The following is a 22,751-nucleotide window of genomic DNA, read 5'->3' as shown; positions in this document are numbered from 1 at the left end:
AAAACTAGGCAGTGAGAACTATTGGCTTTGCAAACAGTCATAACAAATTATTGATCTTAAGCACCACCACAGTGGACTCGCACTTTTAAACACCTTAAGATAAATATGTGCATAGCAAACAAATGACGAATATCCTTTGAAAAAAAATACAGAATAGTTGCATCTAGCAAGCTTAGGAGATGTGTGTAAATTGTTAAGCTTTAAGAAGGGGTATATTTGATATGAAGTGTCAATCAAAATGTATTAAAGGCCCACTATGTAGGATTTTGGCGCAAAAATGTAGAATATTCTTGTGAACAAATCTTAATGTTAATGGCAGGTACTGACATGTACAACCCCTTTTCAGTATATTTTCTTCATTATTTCGTCTATTTTTGGTATTTGTGAACTGTACAAAAACAAAACAAAAACTCCCGGACACCACCTCAATAGTAGATAAACAACAACATCCCAGTGCACTGGAGGACCCCCATGGTGGTCTAATCTCTTAGGCACATGTTAGACTGCCAGATGCCATGAAGCTCTTCTTCTTTGGAAACACTCATATCTTTTTCTAAGAGGGTAGAATACAACTATTAATTTATTCTAGAGAGTCTACTTTGAAGGGTATCAATAAAGTGTGGTTATTTTCCCTTCAAAACTGCAAGAACTCTGGTAAGGATGATTTTTTACAGAAACTTGTGAACTGTAAATAGGCACCCCACTGGGCGGTCAGCCTGATAAGAAGTACAGAAGCCATGTGTGGCCATGTGTTAGTTTCACACTGTGTGTTGTTTTGGATGGAGGATAACAGTTTTCTAAAGTTGTTTGTATGGTTCAGTAATGTTGTAACCTCCCTTCCTGAATATCTGTAAGCAATTCTATATAGTTGATAAAGCTTGATATGCAAAGAAACAGTAGGAAAATCTACTTTCTGTATTGGCCTAAAACCACATAGTGGGTCTTTAAATGAAATTAAGTATCTTTTTGACAGGTTGGTTGAGCCGGCGGGGATTGTTAGATTTGCTAATCCCTTGGAGTACATTTGCCGTGCTCTCAGCCACCGGCACCCCCTCGCTTAAGATATTTCATATAGTTTTTGATTTATTCTAGCCAAATTTGAATCCCAAAGTTTAATAATTTGTTTCTTTACATAAATATACGACGATTATGATAGGATGTTGCGGTGTTGTTGATTGGACAGCGCCGTGATATGAAATTAAAAATTCCGCGCAGTGACCACTGGAATTTCCGGAGGGAGGGAACGGGAAGAGCCAGGAATCTGTCGGGAGGCCCGGGCACACGCGGTGCAGGTTTGTGTCCACCCAAATTTTCATAATTTTCATCATTTTTGCGGGGAATTAGCGGTCAATGTTGAACTTGAGGGCTTGTACTAGACCTAAACTCCCGATAAATGGCGGAAATAGAGCGATTTCTGCCCTGTGATTGACACAGGAACGGATAGTTTTGTACCGGCTGTTTTGCCTCAATTACTCTTTGATGATGCATTGACTCGACTTCAATGTCGGTCGTTTGTGTGTAACGTTACCTTTTATTGTTAGACAAAGTGTCTTATGTTTGAAGTCCTTTTGATTTACTTACTACTTAATTCTTAAGAGTCTCCTTGAGAATTATTTATTAGTGACAACACGAATCATTTAATTGGCGATTTAAGATTTAAATGCCCCGAGTGACATTTAATTCTTATCTCTTATTTTTTATACTCTACAGGATTGGAACCTTCTAGACTAGTTTGCGGAGAGTGTATTTGGTTTGTGGGGCTGTCAGTGCCCTGGGAATTGAACCAGTAACCTTGGGGTCCCATTCCGGGCACAGTTGTCCCTACGGTAGACAAGAGAAGATGTCTGCAGCCGAGCAAGCCGGGACGTCTTCAAGTTCCTCCTCCAACTCTTCTCGGAGACCCAAGGACCAGAGAGACAACAACCTTAAGCTGCTGAAGTCTACCAAGGCGCTGTCCACCAGCGCTAAGAGGTACCAGATCAAGTCGGCATTAATAACATCGCGACGCTGCATTTTCTATCACCATTAATCATGCCAGCCTCTCCTTGTAATACTGCCAATCAGCTCATTTGCATATAAGCTAAAACCTGGTCCTGTTGGACACAGAAGTGCGGGAAGGAGCGAAGATTTATACCATCTTGTTGGTTCTTAAGTGTAGTTTGCCGTGGATGTGGAATTGGTGGTGTTTAAGGGCGGGGGAGAGAGTATGGTGGTGCATAAAATAACGGGAGGGTCAGCTGAGGCGGCCATCTTGTGTGTGTACTTTGCACAGTGATTATGTCGCCTTCCTTTGTCAGCTTCTGCTCACGGTTTATTTTATCGCGTCTGCAGTTGTTTTTTGGGCAGGGATGTTTCCCTCTGGGTAACTCTCACCTGTTCCCCACATTGTTTTTGTGCAGGATCCAGAAAGAGCTGGCAGAAATCACGCTGGACCCGCCACCCAACTGCAGGTAGATAGATGTGGAGTTGTGTTAAGGTTTAAGGTGAGGTTGTGAGAGTGGAGACTCTCCCTACACAAACAGAGCCGGCTTTCCACACAGGTGACAAACAAAGGGGCCTCCTGAGTACCCAGGTGTCAAGTAGCACCTGAACAAGTTGGGGTGAAGATGGCCACGGCTTGGGTTTCTACAGGTGGGGTCGGGGCAAGGCTTAAACATCTTACAACTTAATTCCTATAAAAGAACCTTAAGCACATCTCAACTTTTCTCGCTAGACCAAATTATGCTAATGACATGTTTGAAGCACATGTCACTTGTGTGTACTTACATCTATAAAGGACTTAACAAAAAAAGCAGTTCCCAACCATAAGAACAAAGAAACTGTTTGAAAGTAAACAAATGACAACTACTTGTTGTAGCAATTTTTGAATAAAGCAACCTACACTATACGCCAGAAATCGTTACTCAAGCAACTAGATAAAATTTTGAAACAGTCAGATGTTTCAGACAGCATCCGCTGTCTTTCGTCAGTGACTAAAGATAGGACGGTAAAACCAGGTTTTATACCAAAACTCTGAATAGATATGTTCATAATTTATGATGTCTTGAGGTAGTCTTCAAAAGAAGGTTAATCTAGACACTATGTGAAAAGTTGGAGTAGTTTCAGATTGACTAGCCATACATTTTGCTGCTCAACTTTTCATGGAAAATACAGTACTGTGTTTAACATTGACATTGATTATCATTTTCTTTGCAATTCATGATTACCTGGTAGCATGATTTGAAGCCATCCTCCCCCTATTCCCAATGGTGCTAAATATATTTATGTTTTCCATAAAAATTGATAGCGTCCTGGCTTTAAATAAAACTAGCAGTCCACAACAGCGTAAGATATTCGTAACTTAGCAGACATTAATTTAACTGTACGTTCATGACATTAAGATTATTGATTTGACCATTATAGTTTTACGACCATGAAAATGTTACACATGACCTTGCGTCTGATGATGTATTCTTAGGTCTGCTAGGACCATGTCTGGCCTACGTTAACATTTCATTCTGTCATGTTTCATGTTAAAAATGCAGAATCTTGTCAGACTCCATCAAACATGAGGTTTTCAACATTCCCTAATATAATGTTATAATTATTATAATAATTATTATGATATTGATACTATGAGTTGAATGTAACACAATACAGCGATGATGAATACATGCTGTAATTTAGTTGTAAAAATTGGGTCAGGAATACAATTTAAATGGTCCATAAATCCTAACATAACGCAGTGATATAATTCTAACAGTGGTATTGATAGAAATCAAATGTACATATTATTTTCATATTTATCTGAATCTTATACATCCAGCACTGAACTTTATGTATAAAGTTATGCATGTGGCACACGGCCATAGTATTACGTATTTCCAAACCTTTCTATATTAGTAGTGTAACAGTGAGGTTCAAGCGCCCCCAACTGACCAGTCTAACTGGTCTAGACCATTTAGCATAGTGGTTAAGGCGTGCAACCTGTGATCTGGCTGCCCGGTTTCGGCGTGGGTTCGAATCCTGGGGGCCAGGAGACTGTTCTACTCGCTTCTTTGTTACAGTAGTATTAATAGGACTTTATCCTCCTATTGTACTAACATATATCTCCAAAATATTATACTTTTCGGCCTGGGATGGCCCAATTACTACTATGCTACTTGACACGAGATCAAGGGGTCATAGGTTCGGATCCTGGCTAGACGTTGTGTCCTTGGGAAAGGCACTACTATACACACTGGATAACAGCCCGCTGTCCCTATGGTTTCAAAAAAGGCTATGGGACTACCCTTACCTTTACCATTTTATTATACTAACAGTCATCAGTGACAGGTCTTTACTACATGTACATGAGCTGACATAGCCTGTGGTACGAAATATCTCGCTGTCAGGGGCTTATCAGGCCCCCTACCCAAGGCCTGACCAATGCGTGATGCAGTCAGGCTAGAACAAACCTTAATTGGCAGCTGAGAGACTGTTGTGAAATATACCACAGATAGTGACATAAGAGGTTTTAGACAACTAATTGAAATGGGATATGGAAAGCTAGCCTTCTCTTTCTGTTGCCTAACCCCATAACTTATAAGCATTATGTAAATTTGGTGCTTCTTTAAGCCCCCGTCACAAATAAGAAATTCAGTTTGGCCGACGTGTTGGCGAGCTTCAAATGTGCATTTTCAGCTGAAGTATGGCCGACGTCCTGTCGATTACGCGGGCTTCGGGCGATTTTTAGAAATCAAAGTTGATCAAAATATCGGCCTTTTACAAGGTTAGTCGATTCTGACTTCGTCTGTGTCCAAGAGATGGTACCATCTCATGGGGGATTTTTAGCTTCTAGTGTTTGATGGACGTCGCCCGAGATTTTCATTGGAAAATACGGTTGACGCTAAGGCGATTTTCAAATTCGGCGAGCTTCGGGCGATCTACACAGTCAGCCGACACTCGCATGAATTGTGATGCCGGCTTTAACAATAGCAGGCGGAAGGTTTAGTGAAAGTAAAAGTGGTAGGTCCTGGTCATTTTTGCACATTGATAAACTTTGCCCTGTACATGTACATGCCATTCATCCATCGTGAGTCAATGAGGCCCTTGACTTCAGTCGCCCTTGTGAATACAGGTATAGGTAATGAGTCCAATCCTTAGTCAGAAACAGGAATTTTTTATTTTTAAAATCTTTTTTTAAACGAACTCGCTCAGTGCAAGGCCGTAGGGGGCCACTCATCCAAGCGCTGAACTAATTGTTAAATGTAAATGTCATAATTTTTAATGGTACATACTAGGGATGTCACATTGACTATATATATACACAAACAGTCATTCTAATAGACACACTCATATAGGTGTGAAATGGTTCTCCTATGTGGTAGATGTTCCTGAAGAGATTGCAAACCCTTGCTGCTTTGAATAGTGTCAGGCTGTGTTACCACACAGGGCATTTCAATGCACAGAAATAAGTCAAATCTTTGTCTCAGCAGTACACCATTATGTACATTGTATTAATCATCTCCCTTGCTTAATCAAGCTTACACATTGTCCTTTCAATTATTAAAGGTGCCCTAAGCAATTTCAGGGGGTAAAACTTGAAATATTCTGGGAAAGCAATTCTGTTTGGGGAAATTGAAATTGACATTTCCTTCCCCTTATTAGTACATTTGCATCATTATTTCATACTTTGGGCGTTTAAAAAGAGCACAGAAACAAGCCGCAAAAGGAGTATTTTATTTATTGGTACCACCCAAAAATCAGCCCAGAATCATTGTGTATGCATTCTGCACATGGCTACGTTATTAGTCATGTGTGCAGACGCAGCATGCCTACTTGGGTATGCTACATTTTGTAGTTCACGTCAACCAGGCTTATAAATAAGCTCTTACAGTTATAGACTATGAAATTGTAACCCAGAAATATGTCAAATTTGATGGACATGATGTGTGTAAAGTGGGGGTAAGGTACATGTTCGGTTCATCCACGCTCTAAACTATAAATGTCATGGTTCATGATGTCAGTAAATACTAAAGGCCCCTTGAGAGAAAATTCAAGGCCGGCAGATATTTATTTCATTAAAGGTCACTTGTGTTATTATTTAGAAACAGACTTGTTTTGGAAGAATTGCATGTGATGTTGGCATACTATATACGCTCGCAGTGTTGTTATGCTAGAATGTGGGTATCTGGAGATATTTGCAAAAGGTTCATTTTAGTATAGCTTGCATTTCTTTCTCTTGACTATGCCAAGTGGAAAGTGGTTTGTGCCAAGTGGAAAGTGGTATGACTATGCCATGTAGCCAGCGTAGTCCAGTTGTTAGCGATCTTGCCTCTGGAACTAGATGCCCCAGGTTCGATCCTGGTTGTGTCGCTCACCCGACATGCACGCTACTGGAAAGGGTCGCAGTCCTTAGGACGGGACGTTAAGCCGTGGTCCACTGTTCATTGTGCTTGTCGAGAAGAGCTAGGGGAATTTCCCCGGTACAATGAACCTGTAAATACTATACATGGCGTCTGTATTCTCTGTCACGACCAGTGGAAGATTAGCTCATCTGTTCATTGAATTCATTTGAGCTAAACTGGTTCGAGATCACTTTCCTTTCCTTTTCACTTTTATGATATCATTTCTGTTGGAATATGTATGATTTAATTTACACTGGTAGACACAGCATCAGCCTAATGCCCTTCAAAAGCATGGCTCTCCCAAGTGACTAAACCATGAATATAGACACATTTTGAATGAAACTGTTGTGTATATCAGATACGTAATGCTGGTATGCAACATTGCAAAGTTGTCTCTGCATCTTAGTGATAAAAGAAGGATTGTGACGTCCGTTTGATCAAATTATGAAGGACAGAAAGAAAAATTCTAAACAAATCAAGGCTTACGAGATAAACTTGTGTCATGAAGTGTATTTGATGTTTGACAACAATTTCTTAAGATTTCTTTTGTTGATACATCTGTAAATCAATGTGATTGGATCATGATGGTTTAATGATAGTTTTCTTAGGCCACACCAATTCAATTTCTTGGTTAACAAATTTTTATTTTCCAAAAAAAAAAATTTTAGAAAGAAAAAATTCATGAAAACAGAAGCCTGGCACAGCCTTCTGTTTTCATGATTTATTTTTTCTCAAATTTTTTTTTTTTTGGAAAATAAAAATCCGTTAACCAAGAAATTAAATTGGTGTGGCCTTAGGTTCAGTATGAATCTGTGGACCCAAGGAGAGGTTATGAAACCACCTTGGTAGACAAGCGTTCTTTCTAGGTGAAATTTACTATAAGTTCACGGTACTTTCTGGAAATGTCATGGTAGATCTATAATGTTTTGAAATTGGCTGTGAATCATGATAATAATAGATATGATGTGATTCGGATGTAATGACAATGGAGTATTATGTAAGACCAAATTTTTGACTTGGCTGAAATTACAATTTGTATGTATGATCCAATGTAGGTTAGAAAGGACAGCATTTCTCAGTTGGATATCTTAGTCATCTCCATGTATAAGAACTTAAAGAAGTAGAAATTTCTCTGGACGTTGGTGTTATTTGTTAATGTAATGCTTTTCCATGTGCTTCTTGAAGCCATTTCTTGTTAGTCCTTTTATCTATTGGAATCAGAGGAACAAAGGATTGAGATAATGATTGGCCTTCTGTTGGGCCATTGTCAGTTGAATCAGCCTTTGAAGTAGGATCATGGAGTAGGGGGAGGCTCGAGCCAAAGAGCCACCGTCTCTCGTGCCACCGTCTCTCGTGACACCGTCGCTCGTGACACCGGAAATAGGAATGTTACATTACAGCAATGGGGGACGTAACACTTTGTATGGGGTAACTGGCCTTATGAATTATTTTATTCAAATGTTTGAGACGATGGAATGGTGTACCAACTTAGTTCGAATGTATTCTTGCACGTTTCAATGTTTTGGACTCAAAGCGGAGTTATGAAAATTCATATACGGAGATTATTTACTCTTTATTATGACGTTTAAATTTATTATCTCCATGAAAAATGGAGATATAGTTTTGGGTATGCCTGTGTGTGTTTGTTTGTTTGTCTGTCTGTCTGTTTGTGTTTCCGCACAACTGTAGTGAGCATAACTCAGGAACCTCTTGGTGGATTACGATGATATTTGGAATGTGGGCAGGTGTTGTTAAGCCGAATTTCAAGGTCGATTTTGGGCCCCCTGGTATGTGACCTTGGTACTGCAGCAAAACTTCAAATTTTGTATCTTTTGACCTGGACGTGCTGTGGTCTTGATTTTTGGGTGGCAGATAGCTTGTGATGTAATTAAGAAGTGGTGTATGTTTGGGCCCCCTAGCAGCTTGTTCTGGAACCTTTGCAGGGGCATTTTTGTGAAAATATTCTAAGGAGAATAACTGAACAAAGGAACAACGGATTTCCATATGATATTTTAATAGTATGCAGGTAGGTTAGATTGAGATATACAATACATGTAACATATGTAGTTCATGGAAAGCTGAGTATCATCAGATACCAATTATGCAAATAGATTCCTAATTTGCATAATCAATGCAAAAACATCATAATTCATCTACTTGGAAAATTTGCATGAATAGAATTGTTAATGGAGATTTGAGGTCGTGACATTCTTTTTCATAGTAGTTTTCGATCTGTTTGTACAATTCTTCATCGTTTGCCCTTCTTTTTTTACGTCACGGAAAGGAAACTCACCAGTCCCGTGTTTTCGAAAAGGCCGTATCACAGAAACAATATGTTTAAAAAAAAATCTATTTGGTTGCTAATCGGACGATATGCTAAAGAGGACTGTTTTCATAAGCTATACACGAAAAAATCACAAGGGTGAGGTATCTCTTATTTGATTTATGTACTCGTCGTCGAGTAGGGATAGGATAGGAATGTTACATTAACCCTATCCAGACCGGGGGGGGGGGGGCTAAAAGTGCCCGTGCCAACTTTGACATCGTATTACTGCCAAACGATGTATGCTAGGACTCCCAAACTTTGTGACTTTTCCTAAAGTTTTCTTGGGAACAATTTTATAATAATGGGTTAAGTTTGTAATTTTTCATGTTGCCATGGTAACAGGTTTCTGCACAAAAAAGCCCAGTCTGGATCGGGTTAAAGCGGTGGGGGACGTAAAGCTTTGTATGAGGTCACTGGCCTTCTTTTATTCACTGACGACAAACGAAATGTTTGAGATGATGGAATGGTGTACCAACTTATTTAATTCTTAGAATGTATTGTTGCACTTTTCGATGTTTTGTACTCAAACGGAGTTATGAAAAAAACATACAGATAAAGGAGATTATTTATTCCTATTGTTTTCGATCTGTTTGTGCAATTTTTTATCGTTTGCCCTTCTTGTTTTTTTCTTAAGTAGAAAGGAAACTCGTCCGTCATCAAGGAAAAAAGTCAAAAGATATCTCGTGTTTTTGATAGCAATATATATTTCATAAATATAGCAGCATTGTTAGTTATACATTCTAAAGGGTATACACATAAACGTTAGATTTATCGGCTTTGAAATTTCATTTCATTTCATGATCAGACACCTATCAACCATCCTGCATCAACACACACATACACTACACAAGATAAATACTTACAATACTTACAAGCATCATTTATAATGAATGACACTTAAATCTAACAATGCTGACAAACAATCTAATGCAATCTAAATATCACCAGTCTCTATCTTTATACACGAACAAATGCAGCAATTGGGAAATTATATATACATGTAGGAGAATGGTTTGAACATAAAAACATGTTGTATCATATTTCTGTGAAAAATCCTGACTATGTTTTCACTGCTAACATCATGGCATCTATGGAATCAATATGTGCTAGTATGATAAAAAGCTTGAAAACTATGTAAAGAAACAGTAACATTACAAGGAAAACTGACCCATGATGACATATGTTAAAGTTTGAAATATGTAGGCCAACATTTAGTGGGGCCAGCACTGCTTTACACTTTGACAAGATGACTATTGCCATGTGACTACTCTGCATGTTTTTCCAAACAATGTTTTATCATGTACAACATGTACATATCAGGGCTTAAAATACTTCTTGTATATGTGGCCGGAATAGGGCAGTTAAAATTAGAGTTATTTAAGTACAATGTGTTTCTGACATATTCTAAAATGCATCAGCATGATTATGATAACAGGGTAATATTTCCTGCTGTATAGTGCAAATAGACAGAAACAGAAATTTGAATTTGAACCTTTGTGGCCCTTAGTCTGACAGCCACATACAAAAAATGACCCCCCCCCCAATAAAACTGACATTGAATTACAGGAAAGTAAAATTATATGGGCTGACAAAACATTGAACACCTATGGTACATCACATCATTAACTTAGGTGTTATACTGTATATATTGTGGAGCTGCTTGTGTGTGTCCTATCCCCATTCCCATCTACATCCACTGCTGTCATACACTGACAAGGCTGTCAGTGTCTGCATGTTGGACTTCTTGGTGTGAGTTTGGAGTCCTGGTAATGAGCCAGTTCCTAAAAAAGAAAAAAAAAAACATGATTAACATAAATTCACATGAAAAATCTCAAATAAACATATATATATATATATATATATTTGTATATATAGTATGAAGAACTAAATATCAAGTCACACTGGTAACTGGGACATGCATGCCTTATTCCATCAGATTATCACAAGAGCTAAACAACAAACACGATGGCCTGCCTCATCCGACCGTATGAGGTCCGTTTGGACCTCAGACAGATATCAATGTGTGCCGTATCAATATTTTTCGTCGAAGAAAAATTCCTTCCACGGGTCTGTGTATATTTCTTACAACTTCTGAAATGTTTTTAGCGAGACTGTCCCATTTTTGAAGTTAGGAGTTATACTCCAAAGTTATGAGGGTTAAGATGGTTCTCAGTATGTGTACTGTGTAGTTGAGAGGGCAAAAAATTCTGTTCCCAAAGTATTTCTTCTTGAAAAGAGCCACCATTTTGAATTTCAGCCTCTCGTGGCAGTTTTCCTTAATGATACTTTGGAGCGTGGCTCTTTGGGGAAGATTAAGCACACGTGTGTTAAATAATTATCAGATATAATATTACAGGTACTGTGTATATGAAAGAGCAAAAAAAAATCATTCGAAAAGCCTTTTTCTGTGAAAAGAGACACCATTTTCAATTTCAGCCTCTCGTGACAGTTTTCTATAATGATGCTTTGGGGCCAAATTGGGGGTGAGCTCTTTGGGATGATTAAGCACATTTGTGCTAAGATAGTTATCAGATATAATAGTTCAGGTACTGTGTAAATGAAAAAGAAAGAAAATTCTATTCCAAAAGCCTTTCTCCTTCAAAAGAGCCACCATTTTCAATTTCAGCCTCTCGTGGCACTTTTCCATAATGATGCTTGGGGGCGTGTCTCTTTGGGATAATTAAGCACACTGGTGTTAAGATAGTTATCATATATAACAGTACGGGTACTGTGTAGATGACAGAGCTTAAAAATTCCATTCCAAAAGCCTTTCTCCTTCAAAAGAGCCACCATTTTCAAATTCAGCCTCTCGTGACAGTTTTCCATAATGATGCTTTGGGGGCGTGTCTCTTTGGCTTAATTAAGCAAACTAGTGTTAAGATAGTTATCAGATATGACAGTACGGGTACTGTGTAGATGAAAGAGCCAACAAGTTTCATTCCAAAAGCCTTTCTCCTTGAAAAGAGACAGCATTTTAATTTTCAGCCTCTCGTGGCAGTTTTCTATAATGATGCTTTGGGGGCGTGTCTCTTTGGCTTAATTAAGCACACTGGTGTTAAAATATTTTTCAGATATGACAGTATGAGTACTGTCTAGATCAGAGAGCTAAAAAGCTCCATTCCCAAAGTCTTTCTCCTTGAAAAGAGACACCATTTTCAATTTCAGCCCCTCGTGGCAGTTTTCCATAATGATGCCTTGGGGGCGTGTCTCTTTAGGATAATTAAGGACACTGGTGTTAAGATACGTATCAGATATGACAGTACGAGTACTGTGTAGATGAGAGAGCTAAAAAATTCCATTCCAAAAGCCTTTCTCCTTCAAAAGAGACACCATTTTTTATTTCAGCCTCTCATGGCAGTTTTCCATAATGATGCTTGGGGGCGTGTCTCTTTAGGATAATCAAGCACACTAGTGTTAAGATACTGATCAGATATGACAGTGCGGGTACTGCGTAGATGAGAGAGTCAAAAAAATTCATTCCAAAAGCCTTTCTCCTTGAAAAGAGACAGCATTTCAATTTTCAGCCTCTCGGGGCAGTTTTCTATAATGATGCTTTGGGGGGGTGTCTCTTTGGCTTAATTAAGCACGCTGGTGTTAAAATAGTTTTCAGATATGACAGTATGAGTACTGTCTAGATGAGAGAGTCAAAAAGTTCCATTCCAAAAGCCTTTCTCCTTCAAAAGAGACACCATTTTCCATTTCAGCCCCTCGTGACAGTTTTCCTTAATGATGCTTGGGGGCGTGTCTCTTTGGCTTAATTAAGCACTCTGGTTCTAAGATAGTTATCAGATATGACAGTACGGGTACTGTGTAGATGAGAGAGCCAAAAAATTCCATTCCAAATGCCTTTCTCCCTCAAAAGAGACACCATTTTCCATTTCAGCCCCTCGTGACAGTTTTCCTTAATGATGCTTTGGGGGCGTGTCTCTTTGGCTTGATTAATCACACTGGTTCTAAGATAGTTATCAGATATGACAGTACGGGTACTGTGTAGATGAAAGAGCCAAAAAATTCCATTCCAAAAGCCTTTCTCCTTTAAAAGAGACACCATTTTAAATTTCAGCCCCTCGTGACAGTAATCCTTAATGATGCTTTGGGGGCGTGTCTCTTTGGCTTGATTAAGCACTCTGATTTTAAGATAGTTATCAGATATGACAGTACGGGTACTGTGTAGATGAAAGAGCCAAAAAATTCCATTCCAAAAGCCTTTCTCCTTTAAAAGAGACACCATTTTAAATTTCAGCCCCTCGTGACGGTAATCCTTAATGATGCTTTGGGGGCGTGTCTCTTTGGCTTAATTAAGCACTCTGGTTCTAAGATAGTTATCAGATATGACAGTACAGGTACTGTGTAGATGAGAGAGCCAAAAAATTCCATTCCAAAAGCCTTTCTCCTTCAAAAGAGACACCATTTTCCATTTCAGCCCCTCGTGACAGTTTTCCTTAATGATGCTTTGGGGGCGTGTCTCTTTGGCTTAATTAAGCACTCTGGTTTTAAGATAGTTATCAGATATGACAGTACGAGTACTGTGTAGATGAAAGAGCCAAAAAATTCCATTCCAAAAGCCTTTCTCCTTTAAAAGAGACACCATTTTAAATTTCAGCCCCTCGTGACAGTAATCCTTAATGATGCTTTGGGGGCGTGTCTCTTTGGCTTGATTAAGCACTCTGATTTTAAGATAGTTATCAGATATGACAGTACGGGTACTGTGTAGATGAAAGAGCCAAAAAATTCCATTCCAAAAGCCTTTCTCCTTTAAAAGAGACACCATTTTAAATTTCAGCCCCTCGTGACGGTAATCCTTAATGATGCTTTGGGGGCGTGTCTCTTTGGCTTAATTAAGCACTCTGGTTCTAAGATAGTTATCAGATATGACAGTACAGGTACTGTGTAGATGAGAGAGCCAAAAAATTCCATTCCAAAAGCCTTTCTCCTTCAAAAGAGACACCATTTTCCATTTCAGCCCCTCGTGACAGTTTTCCTTAATGATGCTTTGGGGGCGTGTCTCTTTGGCTTAATTAAGCACTCTGGTTCTAAGATAGTTATCAGATATGACAGTACGGGTACTGTGTAGATGAGAGAGCCAAAAAAGTCCATTCCAAAAGCCTTTCTCCTTCAAAAGAGACACCATTTTCCATTTCAGCCCCTCGTGACAGTTTTCCTTAATGATGCTTTGGGGGCGTGTCTCTTTGGCTTAATTAAGCACTCTGGTTCTAAGATAGTTATCAGATATGACAGTACGGGTACTGTGTAGATGAAAGAGCCAAAAAATTCCATTCCAAAAGCCTTTCTCCTTCAAAAGAGACACCATTTTCCATTTCAGCCCCTCGTGACAGTAATCCTTAATGATGCTTTGGGGGCGTGTCTCTTTGGCTTAATTAAGCACTCTGGTTTTAAGATAGTTATCAGATATGACAGTACGGGTACTGTGTAGATGAAAGAGCCAAAAAATTCCATTCCAAAAGCCTTTCTCCTTCAAAAGAGACACCATTTTCCATTTCAGCCCCTCGTGACAGTAATCCTTAATGATGCTTTGGGGGCGTGTCTCTTTGGCTTAATTAAGCACTCTGGTTTTAAGATAGTTATCAGATATGACAGTACGGGTACTGTGTAGATGAAAGAGCCAAAAAATTCCATTCCAAAAGCCTTTCTCCTTCAAAAGAGACACCATTTTAAATTTCAGCCCCTCGTGACAGTAATCCTTAATGATGCTTTGGGGGCGTGTCTCTTTGGCTTAATTAAGCACTATGGTTCTAAGATAGTTATCAGATATGACAGTACGGGTACTGTGTAGATGAGAGAGCCAAAAAATTCCATTCCAAATGCCTTTCTCCCTCAAAAGAGACACCATTTTCCATTTCAGCCCCTCGTGACAGTTTTCCTTAATGATGCTTTGGGGGCGTGTCTCTTTGGCTTGATTAAGCACACTGGTTCTAAGATAGTTATCAGATATGACAGTACGGGTACTGTGTAGATGAAAGAGCCAAAAAATTCCATTCCAAAAGCCTTTCTCCTTTAAAAGAGACACCATTTTAAATTTCAGCCCCTCGTGACAGTAATCCTTAATGATGCTTTGGGGGCGTGTCTCTTTGGCTTGATTAAGCACTCTGGTTTTAAGATAGTTATCAGATATGACAGTACGGGTACTGTGTAGATGAAAGAGCCAAAAAATTCCATTCCAAAAGCCTTTCTCCTTTAAAAGAGACACCATTTTAAATTTCAGCCCCTCGTGACAGTAATCCTTAATGATGCTTTGGGGGCGTGTCTCTTTGGCTTAATTAAGCACTCTGGTTCTAAGATAGTTATCAGATATGACAGTACAGGTACTGTGTAGATGAGAGAGCCAAAAAAGTCCATTCCAAAAGCCTTTCTCCTTCAAAAGAGACACCATTTTCCATTTCAGCCCCTCGTGACAGTTTTCCTTAATGATGCTTGGGGGCGTGTCTCTTTGGCTTAATTAAGCACTCTGGTTTTAAGATAGTTATCAGATATGACAGTACAGGTACTGTGTAGATGAGAGAGCCAAAAAATTCCATTCCAAAAGCCTTTCTCCTTCAAAAGAGACACCATTTTCCATTTCAGCCCCTCGTGACAGTTTTCCTTAATGATGCTTGGGGGCGTGTCTCTTTGGCTTAATTAAGCACTCTGGTTTTAAGATAGTTATCAGATATGACAGTACGGGTACTGTGTAGATGAAAGAGCCAAAAAATTCCATTCCAAAAGCCTTTCTCCTTCAAAAGAGACACCATTTTCCATTTCAGCCCCTCGTGACAGTAATCCTTAATGATGCTTTGGGGGCGTGTCTCTTTGGCTTAATTAAGCACTCTGGTTTTAAGATAGTTATCAGATATGACAGTACGGGTACTGTGTAGATGAAAGAGCCAAAAAATTCCATTCCAAAAGCCTTTCTCCTTCAAAAGAGACACCATTTTCCATTTCAGCCCCTCGTGACAGTAATCCTTAATGATGCTTTGGGGGCGTGTCTCTTTGGCTTAATTAAGCACTCTGGTTTTAAGATAGTTATCAGATATGACAGTACGGGTACTGTGTAGATGAAAGAGCCAAAAAATTCCATTCCAAAAGCCTTTCTCCTTCAAAAGAGACACCATTTTAAATTTCAGCCCCTCGTGACAGTAATCCTTAATGATGCTTTGGGGGCGTGTCTCTTTGGCTTAATTAAGCACTCTGGTTTTAAGATAGTTATCAGATATGACAGTACGGGTACTGTGTAGATGAGAGAGCCAAAAAATTCCATTCCAAAAGCCTTTCTCCTTCAAAAGAGACACCATTTTCCATTTCAGCCCCTCGTGACAGTTTTCCTTAATGATGCTTGGGGGCGTGTCTCTTTGGCTTAATTAAGCACTCTGGTTCTAAGATAGTTATCAGATATGACAGTACGGGTACTGTGTAGATGAGAGAGCCAAAAAATTCCATTCCAAATGCCTTTCTCCCTGAAAAGAGACACCATTTTCCATTTCAGCCTCTCGTGGCAGTTTTCCTTAATGATGCTTTGGGGGCGTGTCTCTTTGGCTTAATTAAGCACACTGGTGTTAAGATAGTTATCAGATATGACAGTATGAGTACTGTGTAGATGGGAGAGCCAAGAATTTCCATTCAAAATGCCTTTCTCACTCAAAAGAGACACCATTTTCCATTTCATCCACTCGTGGAAGTCTTTTATAATGATGGTTTAGAGCGTGTCTCTTTGGGGTAATTAAGCACACAGGTGGTAAGATAATTATCAGATATGACAGTAGGAGCACTGTGTAGATCAGAGAGCCACAAAGTTCCATTCTAAAAACCTTTCTCCTTCAAAAGAGACACCATTTTCCACTTCAGCCTCTCGTGGCAGTTTTCTATAATGATGCTTGGGTGCGTTTCTCTTTGGCTCAATTAAGCACTCTGGTGTTAAGATAGTTATCACATATAACAGTACGCAAATTTCAATTCCGAAAGTCTTTCTCCTTGAAAAGAGACAGCATTTTCAATTTCAGCCCCTCGTGGCAGTTTTCCAGATACAGACAATCATCTTACCTGGGAGTATGTGGCTCTTTGGGACAATTATCTTTAATTTAGCATGATTGTTTAGAAAATTTGGAGCTTATAGTTACTTTATACAGCTTGTGTAACGGTCAGAAGCAGGTCTGAATCAAAAAGGAATTTGAATAGGTTTTATAACTATCACATGAGTTATAATATGACTAAATAATGTGTAGCATAGTTATGTCTGTATAGATGGAAAAGATCAAAATCACGAAAAGTCAGGTTGGAATGTTTGTTTGCTAGACAGGTTTATCCAAACATCTGTTTGTTATTGTTGCAAAGATATGCAATAATTTGTCTCATGAACGCAGTGTTTTACAGTAATATTTCATTCCGAACATTTTCCATAAGTTTTTGTCAAATTTCTCCTTTATCAACCTTGTCTTCCTTTGTCTTCCTAACATTTCATCAATTCTATATGGTCTGGTTGACCCAAATGGTCTAGAGCTGGCTTTGTGAACCAAATTCGTTATCCTGGCATTGTTTGTTTTCGTGTTTAAATTTGTTGTTTTGTGACTATAATCAAATGTTAATATTCTTACTCTCATCTCCCAAATAAACGTACCGGTACGTTTATTTTTTTCAGCCTCAAAATCCACCCAGTACGTTCTTATTTTGGACGGTACGTTTATTGTTTTTTTGAAAATCCATCGGGGCTTTGCTTACCAGAGATCCCCCTTATGTCGAAAGTTTAGTTTTCTTTCCATATTTCCCCGATATTTTTGCTCCTTAATGGCTATTTTTCGACCAAATGACGTGGATTTCTCCGCCGATACAATGACCCGGCATTTGTAAAACCCTGGCGGTACTAACTTATCGGTCGATCTCGCTACAAAGTAACGTTGTTATTGGGAGAAAATAAGACGGTACACTGAAGTTTTGAAATGTATTTTTCATATAAACAAGTTTGACAGTCTCTGTTTAGATCGTAAACCAAAGCACGCTGATCAGAAAACAAATTACATGTATTTGCCAGCGGCACACAATGTTTCAAGTAACGTTACACATGTAAGATTACTCACGTGAGATCAAGGAGGTTAAAATACAGCCTTTCCCAAAAACTTTGAAAAGCTACAAACAACACCTTGTAAAAATTGTGTCATAGCATTAGAAACTGTATAATCACTTTAAAAATGTACTAGAACATTTCAATCCTACCACAAACATGTACATTTAGTCCTTCGAAAACGCCACAGTAAAGACGCACGGCAGTGAGTCCGTGGGAATGTTTCTCATGCAAGGAAGAGCTCACCTCAAAGAAGGGGAAACAACTTTTTTTGATATATAATTTATATAAATAAAACTCCTTTGCCTCAGGCAGAAATGTGCATGACAATTAAACAAAAATAAGTTTCCATAGTAAAGTCTATACACAAAATTAGATTGCAATCTAGTCACCGTTATTATCACATAAAAATGCTTTTAAAAAGATCACTCCTCTACAGAGAGAGTGCCGAGGCTTTCCAAGAATTTTGTGTGTAAGCCCCGCCCCTTACTGTGTTGGTGCCGCTACCATGGCTACTGTCTGGCTCACCCTTTCACAGGCCCTTTGATGTGTAACATGAGAACCCTGTGGTTTGTTGCCACCAAACCTCCATGTTGCAACATTGTACAGGCCTGAGGCATCTAATTAACAAATTTGTTGACAATTTAGTCTCTCAAAATGAAAGTTTTTTTCTACATACAAGGGTAATTTTTGGATTTGAAATTATTTGGATTGCAACAACACTGAACCAAGGACAATATATGATAGTATTCTTAACAATATATAATAATGTGGTTTTGTTCTATATGCAATGCATGACACAATAAATGGCAAGTTCCTCCTTTTCTGTATGGCTTTTACAAATAAGTAATACTTTCACTGAGCATATATTCAGGATATTGTAATTTTCTGTTCAAGTTCTAGATGTTGATACATATCTGAAAAAGGAGTAGACTCTGAAGGTGTGAAGTGAACTGAGAAGTTTGGCGACTACTTGTGTTTGATGATGTCACTTTATACAATTTTCCTTGATCACTTGCATCAATTTCCAAGTAGAAAATGTATGTATCATGTACATTTTCACTTGTTGAAAATTGAAAGCATGGTTGGCCCCCGGTTAGGGGTCATAGCGGGGAACCTATGCCCAATTTTTCCAAAGATTTTGCATACTATACATTTAAGTGTTACAAAGAGTAGGGGTCCTTCCCAGTGTGAGTGTATCAAACCTTAATGTCTAGTCAGGGTTGACATCTTGAAAACGTGATAGTCACCTCTTATGTCAATCTTTCCACAAATGTGGTAAATCTCAATAAGTAAATCAGGCATAAACGAATAAAAAGAACCTACCTGCTTATCATCTCCTTTCCCGAGGACAGATTAATAGCATCACTAGCATGGACACAGTTTATGTGTCAATTTGGTCATTTTCCAGGGGGTATGTTTATTCCGGGGGGTACGTTTATTAGATTTTGAAGATTTGTCCGGGGGGTATGTTTATTCCGGGGGGTATGTTTATTTGGGAGATGAGAGTACTATGTACAGTCTGCCAATAGTGGAGAAAAATCCTCATTATGACAGGCTACAGCCTTACTCCAACAAAGGGGTGTTGCCCAGTACCCGATCAAGATCAAGAATATCAGGATAAAATTCACACGTGCGGCGTAGTCCTCGCATAGACCAAGGACATTATATAGTGTCCTTGCATAGACTTATGATTTCTAACGTCGGCTACTGTTACGCATGATCTAAAAAGCTCTAGCGGCACGTTTCATGCTTTTAGACTTCTAAAATATTCATATTATCGTACCTTGTTAGACGTATGCCAGTTTGTATCTATAGTTGTCGATGCACATGCAGTTGTTGTTGTGAAGTCTGCCATATAGTTTCGCTGCTCCCCATGCCGCCCGATGGTCGCCGCCATCTTGGTTTGACGTCATCATGGAACCGCCGCAGACGGCACCGCCGCTGGCGACATGTCACGAACGACGGTTTTCTATTAGGCTCTGTGGCTCGAGCCTATGCCAGATGGGATCATGCCCCCTGGTCTTTTGTTTAGGTCGTCCTTTTGACATGTTTTTCTTTGGGCCTGTATCAGACAGCGGTTCAGGCATTAGCCTGGATACCAGACCCCCAATCTAAAATATCGTGTGGAGAACTCAGACTAATACAGAAAGATTTTCGAGCCAGCTCAAATGGTGATCTAGGATCTAATCTTTCTGTAGAAGTCTAACCAGACCCCCACACATATGTATATTTTAGAAATTGGGGGTCTGGCATCCAGGTTATTCAGGCATGAGTCCCTCCCCACTTGACCCTGATGTCTAACTTCCAAGGTCATAAATTACGTTCTATTTAACGGTTTCTGACTGTCGGTGGTTCTTACAAATGCTCATGATAGACGTCTGCCTTTGGTCCACTTGTTTTGTGTACCTTGTATTCAAAAACTACAGGAATTGTACCAGCATTTTTTATTAACCTTAAGCCACACCATTTTAATTTCTTGGTTAACGGAATTTATAAAAGAATGCTAGATTGGAAAATCAACATGAAAACAGAATCTCAGGAAAGTTTGTACTTTGGTGCACATAATTTCAGGGAGTGAACAGGGTCAGGTGCAAGTTTTCACCCCAGCCTTCTGTTTTCATGATTTTTTGTTGTTGCTAAAATTTAAAAAAAAAATCCGTGTATAATCCGTGCTGTGTAGGATACTGTAAATGCATTTAAGTTTTCATGGTTTTTATTTTGCGCTAAGGCGAAAATGGAGTGTTCGCGGTGTTTTTAAGATCGCGGCAGTGCTATAGTTACAAACTGCTACAGCACTGGACAAAAATGTTCGCGGTGGTTTTAAGTTCGCGGTGAACTGGTCACCGCGAACTTAAAACCACCGCGAACATTTCTGCATTTACAGTAGTACCAGACTGTGGTTTCTTTTTGTACAGAGAGTTAACAGATGGCATACATGAAAAGGGGGTCATGAGATCGGATCAAAGAGCTGTAGGATTTCCATAGCGTAGACTGTAGCAGGTGTCTCTGATTGTATAGATACGTTCCAAGCTGCAGTGGAGCTCCACAAAATCTTTCTAGCACTGTTATAGCCTTACAGTTTTAATACTTTGCTTATGCTTTGATAACTGGTAACAGGTTACCAAGGAATTCATTATAAGTGTCTGTTAAATGTCTTGCTGTCGTCTTGTGGACTAAAAGGTTAGAGGGGTGAATATTACAACAGCTAGAAAGGACTCTGTACCCTGTTCTCAAAACAAGGCTATGGGCTAGTTTACACACCATTTTTATCTCTATGAAAAATGGAGATATAGTTTTGGGTTTGTCTGTCTGTCTGTCTGTTTGTGTTTCCGCACTACTCTAGTCAGCATAACTCAAGAACCTCTGGATGGATTTCGATGATATTTGGTATGTGGGCAGGTGTTGTGAAGCCGAAATTCAAGGTCGATTTTGGGCCCCCTGGTATGTGACCTTGGTACTGCAGCAGAGCTTCTGTTTTTGTATCTTTTGACCTGGACGTGCTATGGTCTTGATTTTTGGGTGGCAGATAGCTTGTTTTTTGGTTATACTTATAGCACAAGTCAATGGAGTAATGTTTTAAGAGGCAACAATATCAACGTTAATTGTAGACATCTGAGCAGATGTAAAACAAAGTGCATTATAATAATCCTAATGTTATTACAGTACTTATATCAGTTGAGGGCTCGAATTGCAGAAAAATATTTGAGACTGAAGGTATTAATATTAAACAACAGATGACACTAAGTATTTTGAGCCCTTCGAGTAGGTGTATATATACTTAAACATTGGATTATTTAATGTTTATGCATGTGTATACAGTCTTATATATGTACACATGCCTGGACAAAGAGCCATATTTTCACATGTAGTCAGTCTGTTTACTATAAACAAATACGCTTGATAAGTAAGCACGGTTTCATATGCAAGCAGGAACTGTTTGGAAATGTTGTAAAAATTGACTGTTCATAGGAAATCTTTACAACATCTTCAAACATTTCATGCTTGTACATGAAACCTAAGCCGTGTTTAATTAATTATCAAGTGTATTTGTTTATTGCAAACAGACTAACTACACGTCAAAATTTGTAGAAATCAAATTTTGCGTCCAGGACTTGGAACAGCCACCCGAAAGCCCTGTACAACTTGTCAATCAAATTACACGCGATAGACAGCGCCACTTCAAGATCAGGGTCACTTGCGTAACAGCAACAGATGTCGAATAACTAGTATCAGATAATTCAGCAGTTAGCATTCCTTGGGTAACATTGCAAGATGTGTCTGACCAAGCACATGGAAGTCTATATATTGGAAGAAAGAGGCCATTCTGGGGTCTACATGGCTTGTATCTTTTATGAGGGCCTGCATGGGGGGTCCCGACAACGCTCTACGCTAAATTCGGAGGGCCGGCTATGTAATATGCTAAATTCAGAAAGCCTCCCTACGCTCTACGCTAAATTCAGAAAGCCCCCCCCTACGCTCTACGGTAAATTATGGAGTGGTCGACAACGCTCTTTAAAACGGCCGATTACGCTCTACGTAAAAGGGGCATGCAGGCCCTCTTTTATAGTTGACTAGATTTCTGTAAAGACAGAATATAATAGTCTAGTATCCTGATGCCCATTTCTACGACTACTGTAATAGGAAAATTTGCTCAGCATGTTAACTGTTGAAGACTTGATGACTGTCTAATTTCTTTCCAGTCTTTGTCTTATGTATGCATGTTTAAATCTCTTGAACAGGATTAAGGATTTCCCTATTGACTGATACTGCTCTATTTACAATGCCAATTAACCTTTCAATGGGATTGCACAAAATGGTACAGTAAAAACACAATTTTACTGTATTTCTGTCCTAAATTAACAAATTGAATGTTACCTGGCATTTCTACCCAAATTGTTACTTAAACACATGTATCATGTTTCATTATCACCATGAAAAATGGAGATATAGTTTTGGGTGTGTCTGTTTGTGTGTGTGTTTGTGTTTCCGCACTACTGTAGTCAGC

General features: G+C 39.0%; 1 protein-coding gene and 1 long non-coding RNA gene across 2 annotated transcripts in view; one reads left to right on the top strand and one right to left on the bottom strand.

Moving 5' to 3' along the window:
- Positions 1 to 1,213: 1,213 nt before the first annotated feature.
- Positions 1,214 to 22,751, top strand: part of LOC136420702 (ubiquitin-conjugating enzyme E2 E1-like) — a 29,770-nt gene continuing 8,232 nt past the window's right edge. The window contains exons 1-3 of the mRNA XM_066407781.1: positions 1,214 to 1,292; positions 1,711 to 1,971; positions 2,400 to 2,450. Coding sequence (XP_066263878.1) covers positions 1,841 to 1,971; positions 2,400 to 2,450 — 182 coding nt within the window. The 5' untranslated portion in view covers positions 1,214 to 1,292; positions 1,711 to 1,840. The remainder of the gene's footprint in view (positions 1,293 to 1,710; positions 1,972 to 2,399; positions 2,451 to 22,751) is intronic.
- On the bottom strand, positions 9,563 to 19,754 carry LOC136420781 (uncharacterized). The gene is made up of 2 exons (XR_010753309.1): positions 19,530 to 19,754; positions 9,563 to 10,475 (listed from the first exon to the last, which is right to left on the bottom strand). It is a non-coding gene; the product is annotated as an uncharacterized lncRNA (long non-coding RNA).

The sequence above is a fragment of the Branchiostoma lanceolatum genome, chromosome 15 (genome assembly GCF_035083965.1).
Source record: "Branchiostoma lanceolatum isolate klBraLanc5 chromosome 15, klBraLanc5.hap2, whole genome shotgun sequence".
Lineage (NCBI taxonomy): Eukaryota > Metazoa > Chordata > Leptocardii > Amphioxiformes > Branchiostomatidae > Branchiostoma > Branchiostoma lanceolatum.
This window is presented reverse-complemented; position numbering and strand designations above follow the sequence as displayed.